Source organism: Pseudophryne corroboree, chromosome 9 (assembly GCF_028390025.1).
Source record: "Pseudophryne corroboree isolate aPseCor3 chromosome 9, aPseCor3.hap2, whole genome shotgun sequence".
Taxonomy (NCBI): domain Eukaryota; kingdom Metazoa; phylum Chordata; class Amphibia; order Anura; family Myobatrachidae; genus Pseudophryne; species Pseudophryne corroboree.
Window position 1 is genome coordinate 341,204,630 of NC_086452.1, and position 21,759 is coordinate 341,226,388.

A 21,759-nucleotide genomic window follows, 5' to 3' on the forward strand; every position below is an offset into this window, starting at 1 on the left:
CTGATAACTGTCCGAGATGCTCTGCTCCGGCTGCTGGTTTCTGGCATTTGCTCTGGCTGTGTCCGTGGGTGAATGCCTTTTGGGAAAATGTCACGACATCTATCGGTCATACGGGTGTCCGTATTCCACTGATGACTCCACGCATTTGCATATTCGGCCTTGATTTGAGGGAATGCCTCCCAGTACACCCCTATCTTTATGTAACTATAGTCCTTGCATTGGCCCGGGTATGCATCGCTCGCAATTGGATGGTTCATGCTCCCCTGTCATCTGCTAAATGGGTTGCTCTTGTAAATGCTACTCTTTCTCACGAACGCTTTATGTATACTAAACAAAATTCACTACTGAAATTTGATAAGATATGGGGTTTATGGAGAAACTCCCAGTATTTTATTGACCCCTCACTTTAAACATTGGTCATAGATACTGTCTGAGGTGATGTGTTACGCTTGTCGCGGAATGGCCATCTCTGCGCTACTCTCCTCCTTCACGCAATATAGAACGTATTTTATTCTGTCTGTTTTCCCCTGTAGTTGTTTAAGATTATTCTGAAAGTGAAGTGGATGCTGCTCGGTATTCACATGACAACACTAATTTACAGAGAAGTTCTCTGAATAGCACAAACTTGTCTTTGTAATGGTTTAACTGTAATGTTTATTGTAATGTTTTTCTTTTTCTTTTCCCTTTCTTGGAAAAAATAAAAAAACACTTGATTTAAAAAAAAAAGTAATAATAATTCCAGTAGATACACAGCAGGAATAATTGTACACATTAGATAATGTCGTTTATTAAACATGAAATTATGTTAATTGGCTCTTTGAAACATTCTCTTTCACATTTAGTGTACACCTGTGAAACTTTAATACCTATACAAAGTTACATACAGCTAAATTTAAACAAAATCCATGAATTTCACATTAGTATACAGACAGAAAAACAACAGAGAGCATATATACAAGATGGGTGAGAGGGCAGGTGTATGGAATACCGAGAGCAGTGACGGATTGGAGCTGTGGTGTAACCAGGGCGTTATCTAGGAAAGGTTAGCTTGTCAGAGAACAGGAGTAACCAGTAGATACCAGAGCCAGAATAACGTGATCTGAGGGAAAACCTTCTGCACATGAGCATGAAGTAATTATCTACAGATTACTCAGTGCTACTGATCTACCTGATTACACTGGAACGGTTATGTTATTGAAATTAGAGACCATACAACAACTTTGTATTCTCCATAGCAGTGACATGCGGCGCGGTAAATGGCCGAGGAGGCACTGGATAGTACCAGAGCCAGATTTACAGACAATATAGGAGCTCAAGGGTTCATGTGGGCATTATACACCGGTGCAGCAGTATCTACTGCTGGAAATTTGGTGAGTTTTGATCAGAGATGTGCGGACAAGGTAGGCAGGGGCGGCACTGCCTCACCTGTCAGATTTTTTCACTCCAGAGTTTTGACTATAAAAAGGATAAAAAAAAAAAAAATGAAGATATTTAGAATGTATTCTTTGTATTTTTCATATACTTCATATAATCAAAACTGGCATATACTGGAGTAAGACAGGAGAGGCTCTGCCTCGCCTCACCGCACGTCACTGCTCCATAGGCAGAAAGACAGGAAACGAGAACATCAAAGACTTACCACACGGATAATTGTCATCCAAAATCCCTTCGGCTCGGGGAAGGGCTATTCGATTAAATAGCATTTTTTCCTGAGGCTAAAGTCGGGAGGGGCGGGGGGGAGGGGTGTGTGTGTTGCTTAACCGCATAAAGACCCACTGATTCCGCATACGGTGCACCTCTTTTTTAGAAGGCATATAAGGGCCAATGCTGGGTTTTGATATGCAGTTACGCACACTGATACTTACAGTATCCCAGCATCTCTCCTATAGGAGCGTGGGGTAAACTTAATTGTGTTGCAGCTCCAATGGCACAATACCAGCATCATTCAAAATTGAATTGCACCCATAATACAATATTCCCAACATATGCTTTATCGTGTAATCTTCAAAAACATCTCTAATAAATGTCCTGTAATTGAAACACAACCTGAAAGCATTCCTCTGTAAATCTGGCAATATTAAAATATATCGCCACGGATGTTCCCTGTGCACAAGTAGGAAAACAACACAGATTTTTGTGAATTTGTATAAAAATTTAAAAGAATAAAAGTGTAAAAAAAAGATATGGTTTTCAGAAAATGCCTGTCATAATACATCTACAATTTGAAATTATCTTCAAAAAATTTAAGTTGGTGAATTTTTGGGTTGTAGTCGTCGTATTTCTCTCCTAAGAGTTTCTGTAACTGCAACTAGAAAAATCAGACAAAAGGTTAAGTGAAATGATCAAATATAATGGCGCGGAATGCATGCTTAAAAACAGAAATATAAGAAAAGAGGGAAATTCAATTAACTCGCCCGGACATGTAAATGCTGGCGACGGCAGCGGAACTCAATCTCATTGTGACGTGAACTCACAATTTTTTGACTGCATCCCTCTTAAAAAATCAGTTAGTTTGGCTGTATCGTAAGTGTGGCTCTTACTCGCAGGGGATGCTAAGTGAGTTCCCCCCTATGTGTTCCTTTAGACCTGTTAATAACTAATGTACAACACTGTTAAGTCAACTTTTTCCAACTAATGTTTTTTTTCTTCTTTTCTTCAGCAGACTCATCCAGAAAAACAACTCTGTATTGCTATTACAGGGTAGCTATTATACATACATTACACCCCATGGCAAATGACAACTATTTTTACATAACGGCTTTCCAGCGCAGAGCAAAGGCACTGGACAGCTGTATTGTTAAAATAAACATGCCCCTCATTAGAAAGCGGTGATGGCGATCTTGGACTACCTTTGGGACAACCCTTACATTCTGTGAGATCAGTAAACACACAGTTCATAGAACTTAATCTAGTTCTATTTATACAATAGCAATATATTATTATTATTATTATTACGGTGGTACTGGTTACCAGCCCGTCAAAATGATGGAACAATATACTGTAACATCAATATCAGCACCGGCGGCTGTGCAGGCCTGAACGGAGCAACACTTGAATTGCTCCATTGGGCACCATCTAGTGGCCGTCTGGGCGCAAAACACTTGCATTCCCACCAGAGAGGTGAGGAGCAGCATTAGCTTTTATTACAGAGGATAATTATTATTATAATATATTATTCATAAAAGCACTTTCAGCGTACCGGATCATAAATTCACTTACCTCCTTCTGCCTTTCATCTTTCTTGTTCATGACAACATGCACTTCCTCCAGGAGCTTAACTCCAAGACCCTGCACAACATCGGCCCTCAGAGCTTCAATCACTCTGCGGAATTTCTCTGAAACCGTAACATTATCTGAACAAAGGAACACAAGTTTTTATTTCATCAGTCTCTGCCATAAAACCATCCTACGGTTTCCAAATCTATTTACAGATATGAAGAAACGACATTAAACAAAATGAGGGCAATTTACTCTTGTTGAAATCCTACAAGAGCAAAGGTTTTTTTATGCGGGGACTGGATGCAGATGTAGGCGTTGAAAGCAGACAATCTGTGGTGATGGTGCAGTACATTGTGTGAAAAAAAAGGTAGCGGATCAATTAAACATAAATGCATTAGATTCTCCAATAACGGCAATTTCAGTAGTGCTGACCCAAATGTAAAATTAATCAGGTGGTCTTCCAAATCCAGAGATGTATTATTAGCAAATCCTGGTGAGAATGTCATTTTTATATTAAGCGATAGAACATCTATGGTTTAGGACATTACGTGGGTACATGCCCTGGTTATGGATTATGAAACAGGAGCTATAAGGCCTAGAGCTGTAGGAGATCCACAATTGGAAATTCAGGGGAGACACCTTCCATAGAGCGAGAACATTTCAAGAAGATGGGAGCACTGGGAAGATTTGGGATTACACAGTACAACATAGTGTGTGGAAAACTATACACTGTCAGGACACAGACTGTAGCTCTGATCCCATAAGAGCCACATGACCCCATCAGAAGGAGTATCATTAGCATTGGTTTAATTTGTATAAATACTGTATTTGTTCCCAGCTGGTTGCCTGTAATTGGAAAATAGGAAGTAACAAGATCAGCGATTACTCTGCAAGCTCACCTGAAGGTAAGTCTTCAAAGCAGATATCGTCTGAGTCCTCAGCTGCTCTTCCATGTAACATTAATGTATCTCTGTATTTTCTGTGGAGTCTGAATTCATTGCAAGCGACTGGGGGCATTTGACCTTTGTCTTTTTCCATGTGTAATGTTTGTGTCATTAGACTGACCAGATCATTCATGTCCCCAGAGTCGGAGTACTTCCTGAAAAACATTTTTTATTTCTAGGAGTAAAACACAGGCTACATCTACATCCTGTCTACAGAAGACAACAATACATGTCATATTATTTTAGAACTGATTAGTCTGACTACAAGTTTGAACAATTTGTATTACTTACTAATGAGAAAAAAACTATAAATATTTATTCACATGAAACCTGTATACAATAGTATCCCCCACACCCAATAGCAGAATAGCGATTCTTGCACCACTGTGAAAATCCCTGCCTCGGGCAATACTAAGTCCCTCTCTTCTTCTGCTGTAACAAGTCATTCTCCTGCAGATAGTACAACATGGGAAGATCTTCCACACAGTATATAACAGGACCTACAGTAACCAGCAGGCGCAGGCATCTATTCCGTCCTCACTACACATATGTTACAGCTCTGAACTGGCCTGTAAAAATGGTGCACAAGATAAGACAGCAAATACATAGGGGGGTATTCAATTTTAGTGCCGTTTTTTCAACCTGTTAGTCGAATAATCCGGCACTGGCGAAAACCACGTGTTTTAGCAAATTCGCCGCTGATACAAGTGTTTTGGCAAATTCGAGGGTGTTTTCCCCCGGTTTTTGGCCGATTCGACAAGAAAAAAAAAGTGAAACGAAAATGGATTAAAAAACAGGCAAAAATGCCCGCAATTGAATACCCTGTGTGTCGAATTAGTGCAGTTTTTTCGACCAATTGAAAAGGAGGATTTTGGTACTTAATGATAAATCACTTTTTTGGAAGCCATAGGGGACACTGACACAACTTCAAGACCGTGGGGTGATGATGGTGGCTTTACAGGGAGCTGGCACTTTAAATAATCTAAGAAGTGAAACCAGCTCCTCCCCCTCTATCCCCCATCATCCCTCAGTTATGAATTAGCCGAGAGGAGATGGGAACAGGATAACAGAACTATACAAGGGAAGAGAACATATAAAAACACAACAGAACAACAATGAAGGCAAGAGAACAGTGACGGGTGGGCGGCCAGTGTCCCCTATGGCTTCCAAAAACGGAATTTATCGGGAAGTACCAAAATCCTCCTTTTTCTATCAGCCACTAGGGGACACTGGCACAACTTCAACACCATGGGGACGTCCCAAAGTTTCCCCCCAGGGCGGGAGATCACTGAGGAACTTGCAAAACAAGACTGCCAAACCATGAAGATGAAGCCACAAATGTATCAAACTTGTAGAATCTAGTAAACGTATTAATACTGGATCAAGTGGCTGCTCGACAGAGCTGAGACATGGTCCACAAAGACCCAACTAAGCATGTAGAGTGGGCAGCAATGGATAATGGAGGTCATCTAGACTGGTGGAGATAGGCCTGACGAATTGTCAACCGAATCCAGCGGGCCATGGTATGTTTAGAAGCAGGCCACCCCCGACGTGGGAGATCATAAAGTACAAATAAAGCATCAGACTTCCGTAAAGATGCTGTACGATCTATGTAAATCTTCAAAGTTCTCACTACATCCAGAGTAGAAGGAGTTCCAGAATCTTCCCGTAAGGATGGTACCATGATAGGATGATATGACAAATCCACACGACCACAGGAAGCATGTGTTCATAACTCTGCCCTATCAGGATGAAAAATCAAGTAGGGAGGTTTGAAAGACAAGGCACTCAAATCAGATATCCTCCGGGCTGAAGCTATGGCTAGTAGAAAAAATGTTTTCCAAGTAAGATATTTAGGGGTATATGCAATTGCGGTCAAATTCAGCCTGGAATTCGACCGTTTTTAAATTCGACACAATTCGACAGTCAGACACCCTCCCGCCGGGACCCGAATTCGACATATTCAATAAAAAACGGATTAGACAGTCCCGCTGTCGAAAAACGGACCAATTGACGATAGTGTGCGTCCTGGAATCGACTTCATGGACGGCACAAAAGTGTTTAAAAAAATCAAGAAAAAAAAATGCGTGGGGTCCCCCCTCCTAAGCATAACCAGCCTCGGGCTCTTTGAGCCGGTCCTGGTTGTAAAAATACGGGGGGGGGGGGGGGGAAATGACAGGGGATCCCCCGTATTTTCACAACCAGCACCGGGCTCTGCGTCCAGTCCTGGTGCAAAAAATACGGGGGACAAAAGACGTAGGGGTCCCCCATATTTTTCACACCAGCACCGGGCTCCAGCGGTTGAGTAACCTCAACCGCTGACCGCAAAGTTCCCACCATTGAATATAATGGAGCGGCATAGTGCTATGCGCCACCTGACAGCTCAGACGCGCACAGCCAATCAGGAGAGTGCCACAACGTGGCGCTCCCTGATTGGCTGAAGGGACCCTCTGTGACAGGAGTCACTGGGGGTCTCGGCATTCGGGGAAAGGGGTCCCATGTGTAAACATGGGACCCCTTTCAGTGCGTGGTCCGGGTTTTGCGTTTTATTATTTTGCCAAGTACGTGGATTACAAGCAGAAGAGGACCGATCTACACAGGATTTTTGTGAGTATAATTTTATTTACAGGTACCCCATGGATTCTACTGGTGAAGGGGACAGAGTCGGCGTGTCAACATAGGTAAGTATGTGTGTGTCGGTGTGCATGCATGTAATAAAGTTTTACTATCACGGTGTGTTTGTACTGTTTTTATTTGGGTATTTTTTTTTGCAGTAGAACTACAGGTACTAGTGGGCCCGTTTCCCCCCCCGCATGCTGGTACTTGTGGTTCTACAAGTACCAGCTTGCGGGGGAGGCTTGCTGGGACTTGTAGTTCCGCTACAAAAAACAATATTCTTTATTTTGTCACTTGGCTATCAGCCTCCCATCCGCCGGCTTCACCCTTGGCCCTTGGGTGGCTGGAGGGGGGGACCCCTTGATTTAAGGGGTCCCCACTCCTCCAGGGTACCCCGGCCAGGGGTGACTAGTTGGGGATTTAATGCCACGGCCGCAGGGACCGGTATAAAAGTGTCCCCCGGCTGTGGCATTATCTCTCCAGCTAGTAGAGCCCGGTGCTGGTGTGAAAAATACGGGGGACCCCTACGTCTTTTGTCCCCTGTATTTTTTGCACCAGGACCGGACGCAGAGCCCGGTGCTGGTTGTTAAAATACGGGGGATCTCATGTCATTTTTCCCCCCCGTATTTTTACAACCAGGACCGGCTCAAAGAGCCCAAGGCTGGTTATTCTTAGGAGGGGGGACCCCACGCGTTTTTTTTTCTTGATTTTTAACCCATTCCCACTGAAAAACATGCTCCGATCTCTCCATATTATTTTAGTCAGTAAAAAAAAAAATATATATATATTAAATAATACTTCTGGCTCCTAATAGACAAACCAAGTAGATAATCCCTTCTAATATAAATAGATATGTTATTAGCAATAAAAAAAAACCACAAAAAAACATGTTTTTAAATTTTTTTTATTAGATCCCGCCAGCAAAATGAGGCGGACTGAAATTGACGAAATGACTGTCGAAAAGCACTGTTGTCGAATCTACATTCTTCAATTGAATATACTTTTGTCGAAAAGCCGCATTTTTACCATTGCAGACATGTCGAATTTGACAACTGTCGAATTGCAAAAAGTCAAATTTGAAACGGCCGTTTTTTTTTGTCGAAAAGTACTGTATTGCATTGTCGAATCATTTTTTTGTGTCGAAAATGCCCCGTTTTTCGACATTTGCGGCAATTCGACTGCAATTGCATATGGCCCTTAATGTCTGCTTCATCCAAGGACTCAAGATAGGATGACTGAAGAAAATCCAGCACCAGATTTAAATCCCAAGGAGCTGTAGGTGGAACAAACGGAGGCTGTACCTGCAAAACGGCTTGTAGAAAAGTTTGCACCTCCGGCAGGAGCGCTAGGCGTTTCTGAAAAAAAATCGATGAAGCAGATACCTGAACTTTCAGGAATCCTAGACAGAGTCTGGAATCCAAACCTGCTTGAAGAAATAGCAAGAACCATGAGACTAAAGGAATCCAATGGAAACCCCTTTCTGTCACAGAAAGAGATATAAGACCACCAGATGCAATGATAGTGGGTTGCCGTCCCTGGTTTTCGTGCCCGCAACATCATGGGAATCACACCCTCCGGAACCCCTTTGTGTTTTAGGATGTCTGCCTCAATAGCCATCCTGTTAAACGTAGTCATGGTAAGTCTGGATGCACGAAGGGTCATTGTTGCAGTAGATCCAGACACAGAGGAAGAGGCCAAGGATCGTCCGCCAGAAGAGAGCTCGGGTCTGAAAACTAAGTCCTCCGAGGCCAATCTGGTGCCACCAGGATCACCATGAGTGGCTCTTTTTTGATTGTCTTGAGGATCCGAGACAAAAAAAGGAACGGAGGAAACACGTATACTAGGTCGTACGGCCAAGGCACGGCCAGAGCGTCCAAAGCTTCTGCTTGAGGATCCGTGTTCCGGAAATATAGAGGAAGCTGATGATTGAGACGGGACGCCATGAGATCAACCTCTGGACATCCCCAGCGTTGTATCAGGGCTTCGCACACCGCTGGGTGAAGTGCTCATTCTCCTGGATGGAAATCCTGCCAGCTGAGATAGTCGGCTTCCCAATTGTCCACTCCTGGAATGAACACAGCAGAGCGAATGACTGAGTTGCGTTCTACCCACTGAAGAATGCATGTCACCTCTCGCATCGCCATGCGACTACGAGTTCTGCCTTGTTTATTTACGTATGCTACAGCAGTCGCGTTGTCCGATTGAACCTTTACTGCAGTGGATCGAAGAATGTGTGCGGCTTGTACTAGCGCATTGTAGATTGCTCTAAGTACCAACACATTTATTGGCAACAGTGATTCTTGTGGAGCCCAGTGGTGCTAAAGATGGAAGTCCAACTGCGCCCCATCCTCTGAGGCTGGCGTTCGTCGTTAGAAGCATCCGGTCCCATATACTGAACCACCTGTCTGCAATGAGATTGTGCAGTTGGAGCCACCAAAGAAGCGATATTCATGTCTCTGGTTTTAGACGAACCAACAGTTGAAGGTGCAGATTCAACCTCGACCATTGATGTAACAGGTCCAGCTGGAAGGGATGTGAATGGAAACAGCCAAACTCCAGAGTTTCAAAGGCCACTACCCTTTTCCCCAGCATAAGAATGCATAAATGGACTGATACCAGCCATAGCTTGAGAACAGCCTGGACTAATTTTTGTATACTCAGAGCTTTGTCTTGCAGTAAGAAGACTTTCCGAAAAGTCTTTATCCATCTGTGCTCTACCAACACATTGTATTTTAATAGAGAATGCTCCTGTAGATTGTGATTGGATGGAGCTTTGAGGAGGTATGGTATTATTGTGACTCCCAATGATCTGAGGTGAGCAATCATCACTGACATGACCTTGGTAAATACTCTGGGTGCTGTGGACAGTTCGAATGGTAAGGCTCTGAACTGAAAATGATTTTGTTGAATCGCGAACCTGAGAAATGCTTGGTGAGGATCCCAGATCGGAATGTGGAGATATGCATCCTTGATGTCTGAGATATCATAAATTCCTTGCATTCCAGGCTCGAAATCACTGAGTTGAGCGACCCCATTTTGAACCAGTAATAAGTCAGAAACTGATTTAATGATTGGAATAGTAACCCTTCTTTCGTTGAAGCAGTGGTACCAGCATTAACACTGCCGATTCCACTAAGGTCAGTATTGCACCTTGAAGGGCTACACGTTTGTCCATAAGAATTGGAAAACACGTTGTAAAATATTACTTTGGCGGCAAAGCTTTGAAATCTAGTTTGTACTCCAGAGAGACATTGCGAATCAATACATTGTCGGAAATTTTAACCAGGCATCTTTAAATTTTCAAAGCCATGCTTCCACCGTACTTGGGCTCCGGGGGGAAAGGGAGACCGTCATGCCACGGTCTTTTCTGTAGACTTTGGGTCTTGACGACAAGAAACTGCTGGTTGCTTGCTGTGACCTCTACCTTGGAAGTGTGTAGTTCTTCCGCGTTCTCTAAAAGGTTGAGTAGAACGAAAGGACCTAAAGGAAGTTCCAGCATAAGAGCGTTTAGGAGGTGGTGGAAGGGTTGGCAAGAAGTAGATTTACCACCTGTAGCCTGTAAAATTAACGTACAACACACAAACTGCAACCAGGCGCTTAATAGATAATTAAATTCAATTAATATATCATCAATTAATTGTTTTCAAGCTGCAATACAGAGCTACTGACTTGGGGTCTTCAAGTCAGAATAATTAGCACAGGTGGTCCCTGTTATTTTCCAAAAAGAATGTCACCTGTAAACGGAAGTGCTTCTGCCGCTCTCTTAGAATCTGTGTCTACCTGCCATGACCTTAGCCAAAGGGCTCTTCTGGCTGCAAAAGTCGATGCTGAGATCCTCGAATTCACATGGCCGATATCTCTAGCTGCTTCCCTTAAATATATAACTGATTCCTTAATATGTTCCACCAGGATCACTACCTCTTCTACCAGAACAGTATCTTGTAAGTCCTTCCAAAGCTGGTCTAAGTGAGACACCTGCAGCCGAATAAATGGATTTCAGCATAGGTCCGATGGGTCTTTCACGGAAGTTGCAGCTGGAACAGAGTGTACACAATGCGTCACTCAGGCGCGCCCCAGCGCGCACACAGTGACGTGATGGTAGACTCCCTCCGTTACTCTGGCAACACATAGTCCCAATGAATTAGTCAGACACCTTTGGTTGCCGTAGAAACACATAGCCTCCTACAGTTATTAAGACAGCGCATTATTGAGGAATCTCTTTGTCCAGACTATAGTAAGCTATTATCCCCAGGGGGATCAGTACGGAATCCTGACGGACAGGATGCCAGCAGTCGGAATACGGACAGGGGGGCGAGCGCTGCTGCCCATTTGTAGTTGATCCCGTATACTCACAGCCGGATGAGATTCCTTTGCTGGCTTAGACCTTCACTGTCAGGTCGGATGCACGCCCTTCTTATAGTGAGAAAAAATAGCGGAGAAACGCGTAAAGGAATGCAGACAATCTGCTCTGGACTTTGATATATATGATTCTCCAGCGGACGTGTTCTTAGCACTGAGTGACTGATCCCCAACTCCGCCGTATTGAACAGAGGAAGACGGTCGTGCATCCGACCTGACAGTGAAGGTCTAAGCCAGCAAAGGAATCTCCTCCGGCTGTGAGTATACGGGTTCAACTACAAATGGGCAGCAGCGGCGATGACGGGGTCTGAACCTAGCACTGTGATCACTGGTGTGCATACACGGTATCCCTGGGAAACTTTCAAATAATGAGCCGCATCAACAGACACTTTGTAATTGCTGCAAGTATCTTTTACTAGTGGACTCTCAGTGCACAATTTTAGGGGCTATAGATTGTACGAGCACTAAAATTGGCCCAGAAGAGAAATTACAGGTTGATACATCTGAATCTAAGCACCATATGGACTGAGGGTTATTTAAATTATAGTAAGATCATTGTTGTTTCCGCTGGAGACTGAGGAACAGAATACTGTTTAATTATTGATGTTTTTATTTATTTTTCCATACATGTGTATTTAATGTGTTTTTATGTATATACTTTTTTACTGTAATACATTTTTGATTGCGCTCCCTGGGTAATTATTTATCTTAAAATCACTTTAATATGAGCATTCATCATGGTACTGGAATTTTCATCTAATAATTGTTTCAACATATTGAGGGCAGGATCATCACTTGAATCCAAAGTGATGGGGGTTCCCTCCTCACTATGTCTCTGTAGGTTCCGTTGTATAAAATATCGTTTTCTGCAAAGAGTTCGCTCAAATCTATTCAATTCGACGAACAAAGTGAAGATGTTAGGAGTGTATTCTCTTTGCCCCAAAGAAAATCCCTCTGTTCTTCCCCCTTTATTGTCATACATTAATATGACGGATTGTTCCTTTCATCTCTTCTGGGTCTCTGATTTATTTATTTTTTTAAACAATTTTTATTGAGACATCATGGATATCACATTACAAAAAAAGAAAATGCAAAGACAATAAGAGTTGTAGTGTAAAAGAGTTACAAATGTGCGTTTTACAGTGAATTCACATATGTATAATAATAAAGATGTTTACATGGTGCGTATTCATTCATTTGGGTCACTTATGGTATTATAAACGATATAGGTAACCTTGAGGGGAGCCGCCATATTCGTCTGCTCTCAGACCAAAGATACAGGTTGGTCTTGTGCTGCTAATTTAGTTTGGTACCACGTGGTATTCTTTAGACTATTATGAATTTGCAGCCGCGTATTGAGGGGTAGAGTGGAGATATAAGATTTCCAGAGATTAAAAAAGCGATCTACTTGTTTACCTTTATCCACAATGGCTTCCACCCAGTCCATCCTGAATACGTGGTGCAGTTTATTAAAAAATAAAGGTATTTGTGGAGGCGTGCTATCTATCCACCCCTGTAGTATCGTCTTTTTCCCCGCTGCACTGAGGGCTATCAGTAGTTCTTTACATTCCGATGGCATTCGGAAAGTGGGATCAATGATACCCAAAACTGCCCATTCGGGGGTAAATGGCACATACGTTATTAATTTAGCCTCTGCATATCTCGTAATAAAGTGCCAGAAATACTGCACAATAGGACATGCCCATAAACAATGGTAGGTATCTGCCTCCCTCTCGTGGCATTTTGGGCAAGAATGTATTTCCGACGTTCCCATATGTAAACATCGTAGCGGGGATAGATAAGTATTATGATATACATTAAGAAATAATTCAGTATACATACTCGCTGGCAGGACCTTTCGGGAATAAGATAATGCTTTTTCCATCACAGGTATAGTCAGTCCAGGAAAGTGAGTCAACCATTTGGACATGCCACCTGCCACAGTAGCATGATCTAATATTGTCCTCAAATATGTATAGTGTATAGATATGGCTTTGTGACTTGGTACAGGGTGTAATAAGAGGCTATCTAGGGAGTTAGTCCAACCCCCCTCCGCAAAATGTGTAAGAACATGTCTAACATAAAATTGTGTTTGCAAAAATGGAAGGGGAGACGAAGCAACCACAACATGTCTCGTTGAAACCTCCTAGAAAGTAAGCAAATGGTGGTCTTCCACAGATACCAATGAGAGAATCGATGCTATACCAGCCTCCCTCCACACCGCTAAGGGGTGAGCAGCCATGCCGTCCAAAAATTCTGGGTTTTTAATTAGGGGCAAATGTAAAGAATGATATTGATTCAATTTCGCATTGTGGCGCAATATGTGCCACATTCTCCTGCTAGACCATAAGAGTGGGTTTGACTTAACATGATCCGGTATTTTCCAATCATGTTGGTGGAGAAAACATGTCAAATCTATATTTGCTAGAAAGTTTTGTTCTAGGGAGGTATTCGTATATATAGAGCTGTTTTGCAGCCAATCTCTTAAATGTCTCAAAAGTGCGGCTTGGTTATAAACTACCACATCTGGGAAGTTGATCCCTCCACTGGACTTAGGTTGGACAAGTTTACGCAAAGCGATACGTGCCCGGCCCCCCTTCCATATAATGGTTCTGATAAGTTTGTTAATCATTTGTGCGTCCTGTTTAGTCAGCAGCACAGGAAGCGTTTGTAATGGGTACAATGGGGGTAATTCCAAGTTGATCGCAGCAGCAGCAGCAGCTAAATTTTTTAGCAATTGGGCAAAACCATGTGCACTGCAGGGGGGGGGGGGCAGATATAACATTTGCAGAGAGAGTTAGATTTGGGTGGGTTATTTTGTTTCTGTGCAGGGTAAATACTGGCTGCTTTATTTTTACACTGCAATTTAGATTGCAGATTGAACTCACCACACCCAAATCTATCTCTCTCTGCACATGTTATATCTGCCCCCCCTGCAGTGCACAGGTTCCGGTATGAATGGTCGACCATGTTATGGTCGACAGTCATTAGGTCGACCACTATTGGTCGACATTGACATGGTCGACATGGACACATGGTCGACACATGAAAGGTCGACATATGAAAAGGTCGACATGAGTTTTTTTACTTTTTTGGTGTCGTTTTTTGCGTAAAGTGACTGGGAACCCCAATTAGTGCACCGCGTCCCCTCGCATGGCTCGCTTCGCTCGCCATGCTTCGGGCATGGTGCCTTCGCTCCGCTACCGCTTCGCTCGGCACACTTTACCGTTCCAATCGTAGTCCATGTGGATCGTAAAGTATGGAAAAGTTCCCCAAAAGAAAAAAAAGTTAAAAAACTCATGTCGACCTTTTCATATGTCGACCTTTCATGTGTCGACCATGTGTCCATGTCGACCATGTGAATGTCGACCAATAGTGGTCGACCTAATGACTGTTGACCATAACATGGTCGGCCATGTGAACGGATACCCAGTGCACATGGCTTTGCCCAACTGCTAAAAAATTTCCTGCTGCGATCAACTTGGAATTACCCCCAATATGCGTGGTTTAGCCACCATTTTTAGCAGGTTAGCCCTGCCTAAATATGATAGCGGAAGACGTTCCCATCTCTTAATATCGTCAGTTAGTATGGCCTTGCTTACGTTGAGTTTATATAGCTCAGACATATACCGTGGCACCATAATACCCAGATATGTAATATACGTCGATACCCAGTGCAAAGGGAAATGTGAGGTCTAACGCGGACATGTCGCTTTACCATACAACAATAACGCTTTAGATTTGTCCATATTAATACTAAAACCTGAAATGTGGCCAAATAATTGGATTTTTTCTAGGATCAAAGTAAGGGAGTGGTCGGGGTCAGATATATAAAGAAGGATATCATCAGCAAAGGCTGACAGTTTAATTTCCTGTCCACCCACTCTTATACCCCGAAAGACTGACCAATCCTGTAATGTCCGAAGCAGTGGATCAAGAGCTAGATTAAATAATAGCGGCGATAAAGGGCATCCTTGACGGGTGCCCCTTTTTAAATAGAACCGTTGGCCCCTGATCCCGTTTATCAACAGAGAAGCAGATGGTTTGTTGTAGATATAACGAATATAGTTAATAAAGTCCGTGTCAAAACCTCTTCTCTCCAACACAGCAAACAAATGTGGCCACAAGACTATATCGAAAGCCTTACTGGCATCGAGGCTAAGAGGCATATTCGAGTCTGTACATGGAGATTGGGACGCCGCCACCGCCGCTAGTGCCATGCGGATTGCCTTAACCGCATGTCTGCCAGTCACAAAACCCATTTGTGTTGTGGTGAAAATATCTGGGAGAATGGATTGAAGCCGCAGTGCCATTATTTTAGCCAATAATTTATAGTTGACATTTAATAGACTGATTGGTCTGTAGGAAGTAAGGAAATTGGTGTCCCTACCGGGTTTAGGGATAAGGGTAATAAACGCTTCATTAAACAGTGGGGATGGAGAACTCCTTTCATGTATGGCTCAAAACAATTCTAATAAAGCAGGAACAATATGGGCTTGTAACATGCGATAATAATCTCCCGACAGGCCATCTGGACCTGGAGATTTACCATGGGGCAAGTTGGAGATGGCAGTGCTAATTTCCTCCGCCGTTATATTACCCACAAGGGCTTCTCTCTGGTTCCGAGTCAAAGGGGGCAGTACCTCATCTGTAAGCATTTGTGTTTGTATATCAGTATCTACCTGTGCAGAACTAAAGGAGGACTATTTGGTAATAATACGACCTGACATGGGGTGATGTATAGCAGTTATGGTATGTCATTTTTTGGGAGGTCGGGAAATGACTGCCAGTAATCTACCAGCCTTATTGCCCCATCTATAAAATTTATTTTTGGAAAAGTCTAATGAGTGTTTCGCCTGGGTCGCTAAATAAGTTTCAAGCAGGCGTCTGGCTTGTCTGTATTCAGTGAGAGTGGCATCCGTTGGTGTAGAAGTATAGGTTCGGAAAGCCATAGACATTGCTGCTTTTAGTGCAGTATATTCCAGTTTGGATTCCCTTTTTTTCTGGGTGACATAGCTAATAATGTGACCCCTCATCACTGCCTTAGAGGCATTCCAGAAGATGTCGGGTCTATCCCAGTAATCTATGTTTTCATCAACATAATTAGTCCAATGGTACGTGAGATATAGTTTAAAGTCCTCCGAGTCTGTCAGGTATTGTGGGAATCGCCAAATACGATCTGTTGAATGCATATGAGGATGGGTTAGAGCCAGCGTGACAGGGGCATGATCAGAGATCAATATGTCGAGCATATCCACCACAGCAACCTGAGACATCAAGTCATCGGTAATTAGGAATTTGTCAATACGAGACAACGTCCCATGTGCCAGCGACAGATGGGTGTGTGTTTTGTCGGTAGGGTACAGCAATCTCCATGGATCAGAAAGGTCTAATGAGTCTAGAAATGCCAACAAGTGTCTACTATGGGGGTCAGTAATTCTCGGTACAATCGGTGATCTGTCAACTGTAGGATCATCCACCATGTTATAGTCCCCACCCACTATCACTTTAGGAGGATATGTGTTTCCACAGCAACCGAAGGTGTCTGACTAATTCATTGGGACTATGTGTTGCCAGAGTAACGGAGGGAGTCTCCCGTCACTGTGTGCGCGCTGGGGCGCGCCGGAGTGATGCGTTGTGTACACTCTGGAAGCCGGGGCAACAGAACCAGTCCCCCGCCGCGTCACTGTACTCGTACCGGGGCGCGCCTGAGTGACGCGTTGTTTACCTTTCGGGTCCCGCGTCACGCGGCGGGAGGCGATCTGGCCGGACTGTTTGGTCCAGAAGGACCCTGTTTCTAATTAAAGAGGATGCGGGGACCCCATAAGAAGGCCAGAAGGAAAATGTGGAGCCTATCCCCACGTACACCTCTATTACAAATATGATTAGAGAGTACCAGGTACCTATACATATATCTGGTTAGACACACTTTTGTTTCACAAACAGTGGTCATGTGACCATATTATATAAACAACTGTTTTTGATATATATTAGATTTTTTCATATATGTAATATAATGGGCACTATATAACAATGTTAAGTTTAATATAAGTATCGGTGTCTGTAATTTTTTGGTCATATTATGAGTTGAGCAGGTCAGATCCAATTTCACATGCTAATGAGCAGCCATATTGTTAGGGTACATAAACCCTTAACAGCAGCACTGATAACACCTTGAAAAAGTTGCGTGAACGCAACGAAACGCGATGGTGTATTGCTGCTGCACGTGTCTATTCCCATGGATATACAACAATAGAGGACCAACAGACCGGAAACAAAAGCCCCCCTATCATCACCTTTGGACTTTGTGAAAGGGACCTATTTAACCGTGACCATCCTCTGCATTTCCATCTCAAGGGACTGCAACTTGCGGAAAGCCGGACCGCTTAAATGCCTTGAATACGTCAATGGTAACTATTACTCATGGCTATAAACTATACAGGTCCACACAAGTCTTTTTAAGGGGACTGTACATAAGGAACAGGTCATCTTCTTCATTTCTGGTCCTCACATTTTTCCAATTGAGAGCAGTATCACATGCAGTCATTTTTTTACGGAATTTTAATATACATTTTTAGTATTTTTTAATCAATGTTTTGTTCTAATTTTTCCATGTTATATATGAATTGTGTTATGTTATTAAACATGTGGATTATAATGATCTGCTCTTCTCATATGTGACCGATAAGCGCTACATAATTTATTGCTCTTGGAGGAATGTGCACCTGCCTTGTAAACACTGCTGATTCCTGAGGAAATATATAACAATGTTACCACTTACCAGTTAAAAATCTGCCTAGCTGAGAAAATAAGAATTTACTTACCGATAATTCTATTTCTCGTAGTCCGTAGTGGATGCTGGGAACTCCGTAAGGACCATGGGGAATAGCGGCTCCGCAGGAGACTGGGCACAAAAGTAAAAGCTTTAGGACTACCTGGTGTGCACTGGCTCCTCCCCCTATGACCCTCCTCCAAGCCTCAGTTAGGATACTGTGCCCGGACGAGCGTACACAATAAGGAAGGATTTTGAATCCCGGGTAAGACTCATACCAGCCACACCAATCACACCGTACAACCTGTGATCTGAACCCAGTTAACAGCATGATAACATAGGAGCCTCTGAAAAGATGGCTCACAACAATAATAACCCGATTTTTGTAACAATAACTATGTACAAGTATTGCAGACAATCCGCACTTGGGATGGGCGCCCAGCATCCACTACGGACTACGAGAAATAGAATTATCGGTAAGTAATTGTGGATGCTGGGGACTCCGTAAGGACCATGGGGATTATACCAAAGCTCCCAAACGGGCGGGAGAGTGCGGATGACTCTGCAGCACCGAATGAGAGAACTCCAGGTCCTCCTCAGCCAGGGTATCAAATTTGTAGAATTTAGCAAACGTGTTTGCCCCTGACCAAGTAGCTGCTCGGCAAAGTTGTAAAGCCGAGACCCCTCGGACAACCGCCCAAGATGAGCCCACTTTCCTTGTGGAATGGGCTTTTACAGATTTTGGCTGTGGCAGGCCTGCCACAGAATGTGCAAGCTGAATTGTACTACAAATCCAACGAGCAATAGTCTGCTTAGAAGCAGGAGCACCCAGCTTGTTGTGTGCATACAGGATAAACAGCGAGTCAGATTTTCTGACTCCAGCCGTCCTGGAAACATATATTTTCAGGGCCCTGACTACGTCCAGCAACTTGGAGTCCTCCAAGTCCCTAGTAGCCGCAGGTACCACAATAGGCTGGTTCAAGTGAAACGCTGAAACCACCTTAGGGAGAAATTGAGGACGAGTCCTCAATTCTGCCCTGTCCGTATGAAAAATTAGGTAAGGGCTTTTATAGGATAAAGCCGCAAATTCTGAGACACGCCTGGCTGAAGCCAGGGCTAACAGCATTACCACTTTCCATGTGAGATATTTTAAGTCCACAGTGGTGAGTGGTTCAAACCAATGTGATTTTAGGAACCCCAAAACTACATTGAGATCCCAAGGTGCCACTGGAGGCACAAAAGGAGGCTGTATATGCAGTACCCCCTTGACAAACGTCTGAACTTCAGGAACTGAAGCCAGTTCTTTCTGGAAGAAAATCGACAGGGCCGAAATTTGAACCTTAATGGACCCTAATTTTAGGCCCATAGACAGTCCTGTTTGCAGGAAATGCAGGAAACGACCCAGTTGAAATTCCTCTGTAGGGGCCTTCCTGGCCTCACACCACGCAACATATTTACACCAAATACGGTGATAATGTTGCACGGTTACATCCTTCCTGGCTTTGATCAGGGTAGGGATGACTTCATCCGGAATGCCTTTTTCCTTCAGGATCCGGCGTTCAACCGCCATGCCATCAAACGCAGCCGCGGTAAGTCTTGGAACAGACAGGGTCCCTGCTGGAGCAGGTCCTTTCTTAGAGGTAGAGGCCACGGGTCCTCCGTGAGCATCTCTTGAAGTTCCGGGTACCAAGTCCTTCTTGGCCAATCCGGAGCCACGAGTATAGTCCTTACTCCTCTCCTTCTTATGATTCTCAGTACCTTGGGTATGAGAGGCAGAGGAGGGAACACATACACTGACTGGTACACCCACGGTGTTACCAGAGCGTCCACAGCTATTGCCTGAGGGTCCCTTGACCTGGCGCAATATCTGTCTAGTTTTTTGTTGAGGCGGGACGCCATCATGTCCACCTTTGGTTTTTCCCAACGGTTCACAATCATGTGGAAGACTTCTGGGTGAAGTCCCCACTTCCCCGGGTGGAGGTCGTGTCTGCTGAGGAAGTCTGCTTCCCAGTTGTCCACTCCCGGAATGAACACTGCTGACAGTGCTATCACATGATTTTCCGCCCAGCGAAGAATCCTTGCAACTTCTGCCATTGCCCTCCTGCTTCTTGTGCCGCCCTGTCTGTTTACGTGGGCGACTGCCGTGATGTTGTCCGACTGGATCAACACCGGCTGACCCTGAAGCAGAGGCCTTGCTTGACTTAGGGCATTGTAAATGGCCCTTAGTTCCAGGATATTTATGTGAAATGACGTTTCCATGCTTGACCACAAGCCCTGGAAATTTCTTCCCTGTGTGACTGCTCCCCAGCCTCTCAGGCTGGCATCCGTGGTCACCAGGACCCAGTCCTGAATGCCGAATCTGCGGCCCTCTAGAAGATGAGCACTCTGCAACCACCACAGGAGAGACACCCTTGTCCTTGGAGACAGGGTTATCCGCTGATGCATCTGAAGATGCGATCCGGACCATTTGTCCAGCAGATCCCACTGAAAAGTTCTTGCGTGGAATCTGCCGAATGGAATCGCTTCGTAAGAAGCCACCATTTTTCCCAGGACCCTTGTGCATTGATGCACTGACACTTGGCCTGGTTTTAGGAGGTTCCTGACTAGCTCGGATAACTCCCTGGCTTTCTCCTCCGGGAGAAACACCTTTTTCTGGACTGTGTCCAGAATCATCCCTAGGAACAGCAGACGTGTCGTCGGAATCAGCTGCGATTTTGGAATATTTAGAATCCACCCGTGCTGTCGTAGTACTACTTGAGATAGTGCTACTCCGACCTCTAACTGTTCCCTGGACCTTGCCCTTATCAGGAGATCGTCCAAGTAAGGGATAATTAAGACGCCTTTTCTTCGAAGAAGAATCATCATTTCGGCCATTACCTTGGTAAAGACCCGGGGTGCCGTGGACAATCCAAACGGCAGCGTCTGAAACTGATAGTGACAGTTCTGTACCACAAACCTGAGGTACCCTTGGTGAGAAGGGCAAATTGGGACATGGAGGTAAGCATCCTTGATGTCCAGAGACACCATATAGTCCCCTTCTTCCAGGTTCGCTATCACTGCTCTGAGTGACTCCATCTTGAATTTGAACCTTTGTATGTAAGTGTTCAAGGATTTCAGATTTAAAATAGGTCTCACCGAGCCGTCCGGCTTCGGTACCACAAACAGCGTGGAATAATACCCCTTTCCCTGTTGTAGGAGGGGTACCTTGATTATCACCTGCTGGGAATACAGCTTGTGAATGGCTTCCAATACCGCCTCCCTGTCGGAGGGAGACGTTGGTAAAGCAGACTTCAGGAACCGGCGAGGGGGAGACGTCTCGAATTCCAATTTGTACCCCTGAGATACTACCTGCAGGATCCAGGGGTCCACTTGCGAGTGAGCCCACTGCGCGCTGAAATTCTTGAGACGACCCCCCACCGTACCCGAGTCCGCTTGTAAGGCCCCAGCGTCATGCTGAGGACTTGGCAGAAGCGGGGGAGGGCTTCTGTTCCTGGGAAGAGGCTGCCTGCTGCAGTCTTTTTCCCCTTCCTCTGCCCCGGGGAAGATATGAGTGGCCTTTTGCCCGCTTGCCCTTATGAGGACGAAAGGACTGAGCCTGAAAAGACGGTGTCTTTTTCTGCTGAGAGGTGACCTGGGGTAAAAAGGTGGATTTCCCAGCCGTTGCCGTGGCCACCAGGTCCGATAGACCGACCCCAAATAACTCCTTTATACGGCAATACTTCCATATGCCGTTTGGAATCCGCATCACCTGACCACTGTCGCGTCCATAACCCTCTTCTGGCAGAAATGGACAGCGCACTTACTCTTGATGCCAGAGTGCAAATATCCCTCTGTGCATCTCGCATATAT

General features: G+C 44.3%; 1 protein-coding gene across 1 annotated transcript in view; it reads right to left on the minus strand.

The window, feature by feature from the left end:
• Positions 1-759: 759 nt before the first annotated feature.
• The window catches only part of NEK4 (NIMA related kinase 4), a 171,422-nt gene continuing 150,422 nt past the window's right edge, over positions 760-21,759 (minus strand). The window contains exons 14-16 of the mRNA XM_063940618.1: positions 4,119-4,318; positions 3,220-3,353; positions 760-2,308 (exon numbers count right to left, since the gene is read on the minus strand). Of these exons, the coding sequence (XP_063796688.1) occupies positions 2,216-2,308; positions 3,220-3,353; positions 4,119-4,318 (427 nt within the window). The 3' untranslated portion in view covers positions 760-2,215. The remainder of the gene's footprint in view (positions 2,309-3,219; positions 3,354-4,118; positions 4,319-21,759) is intronic.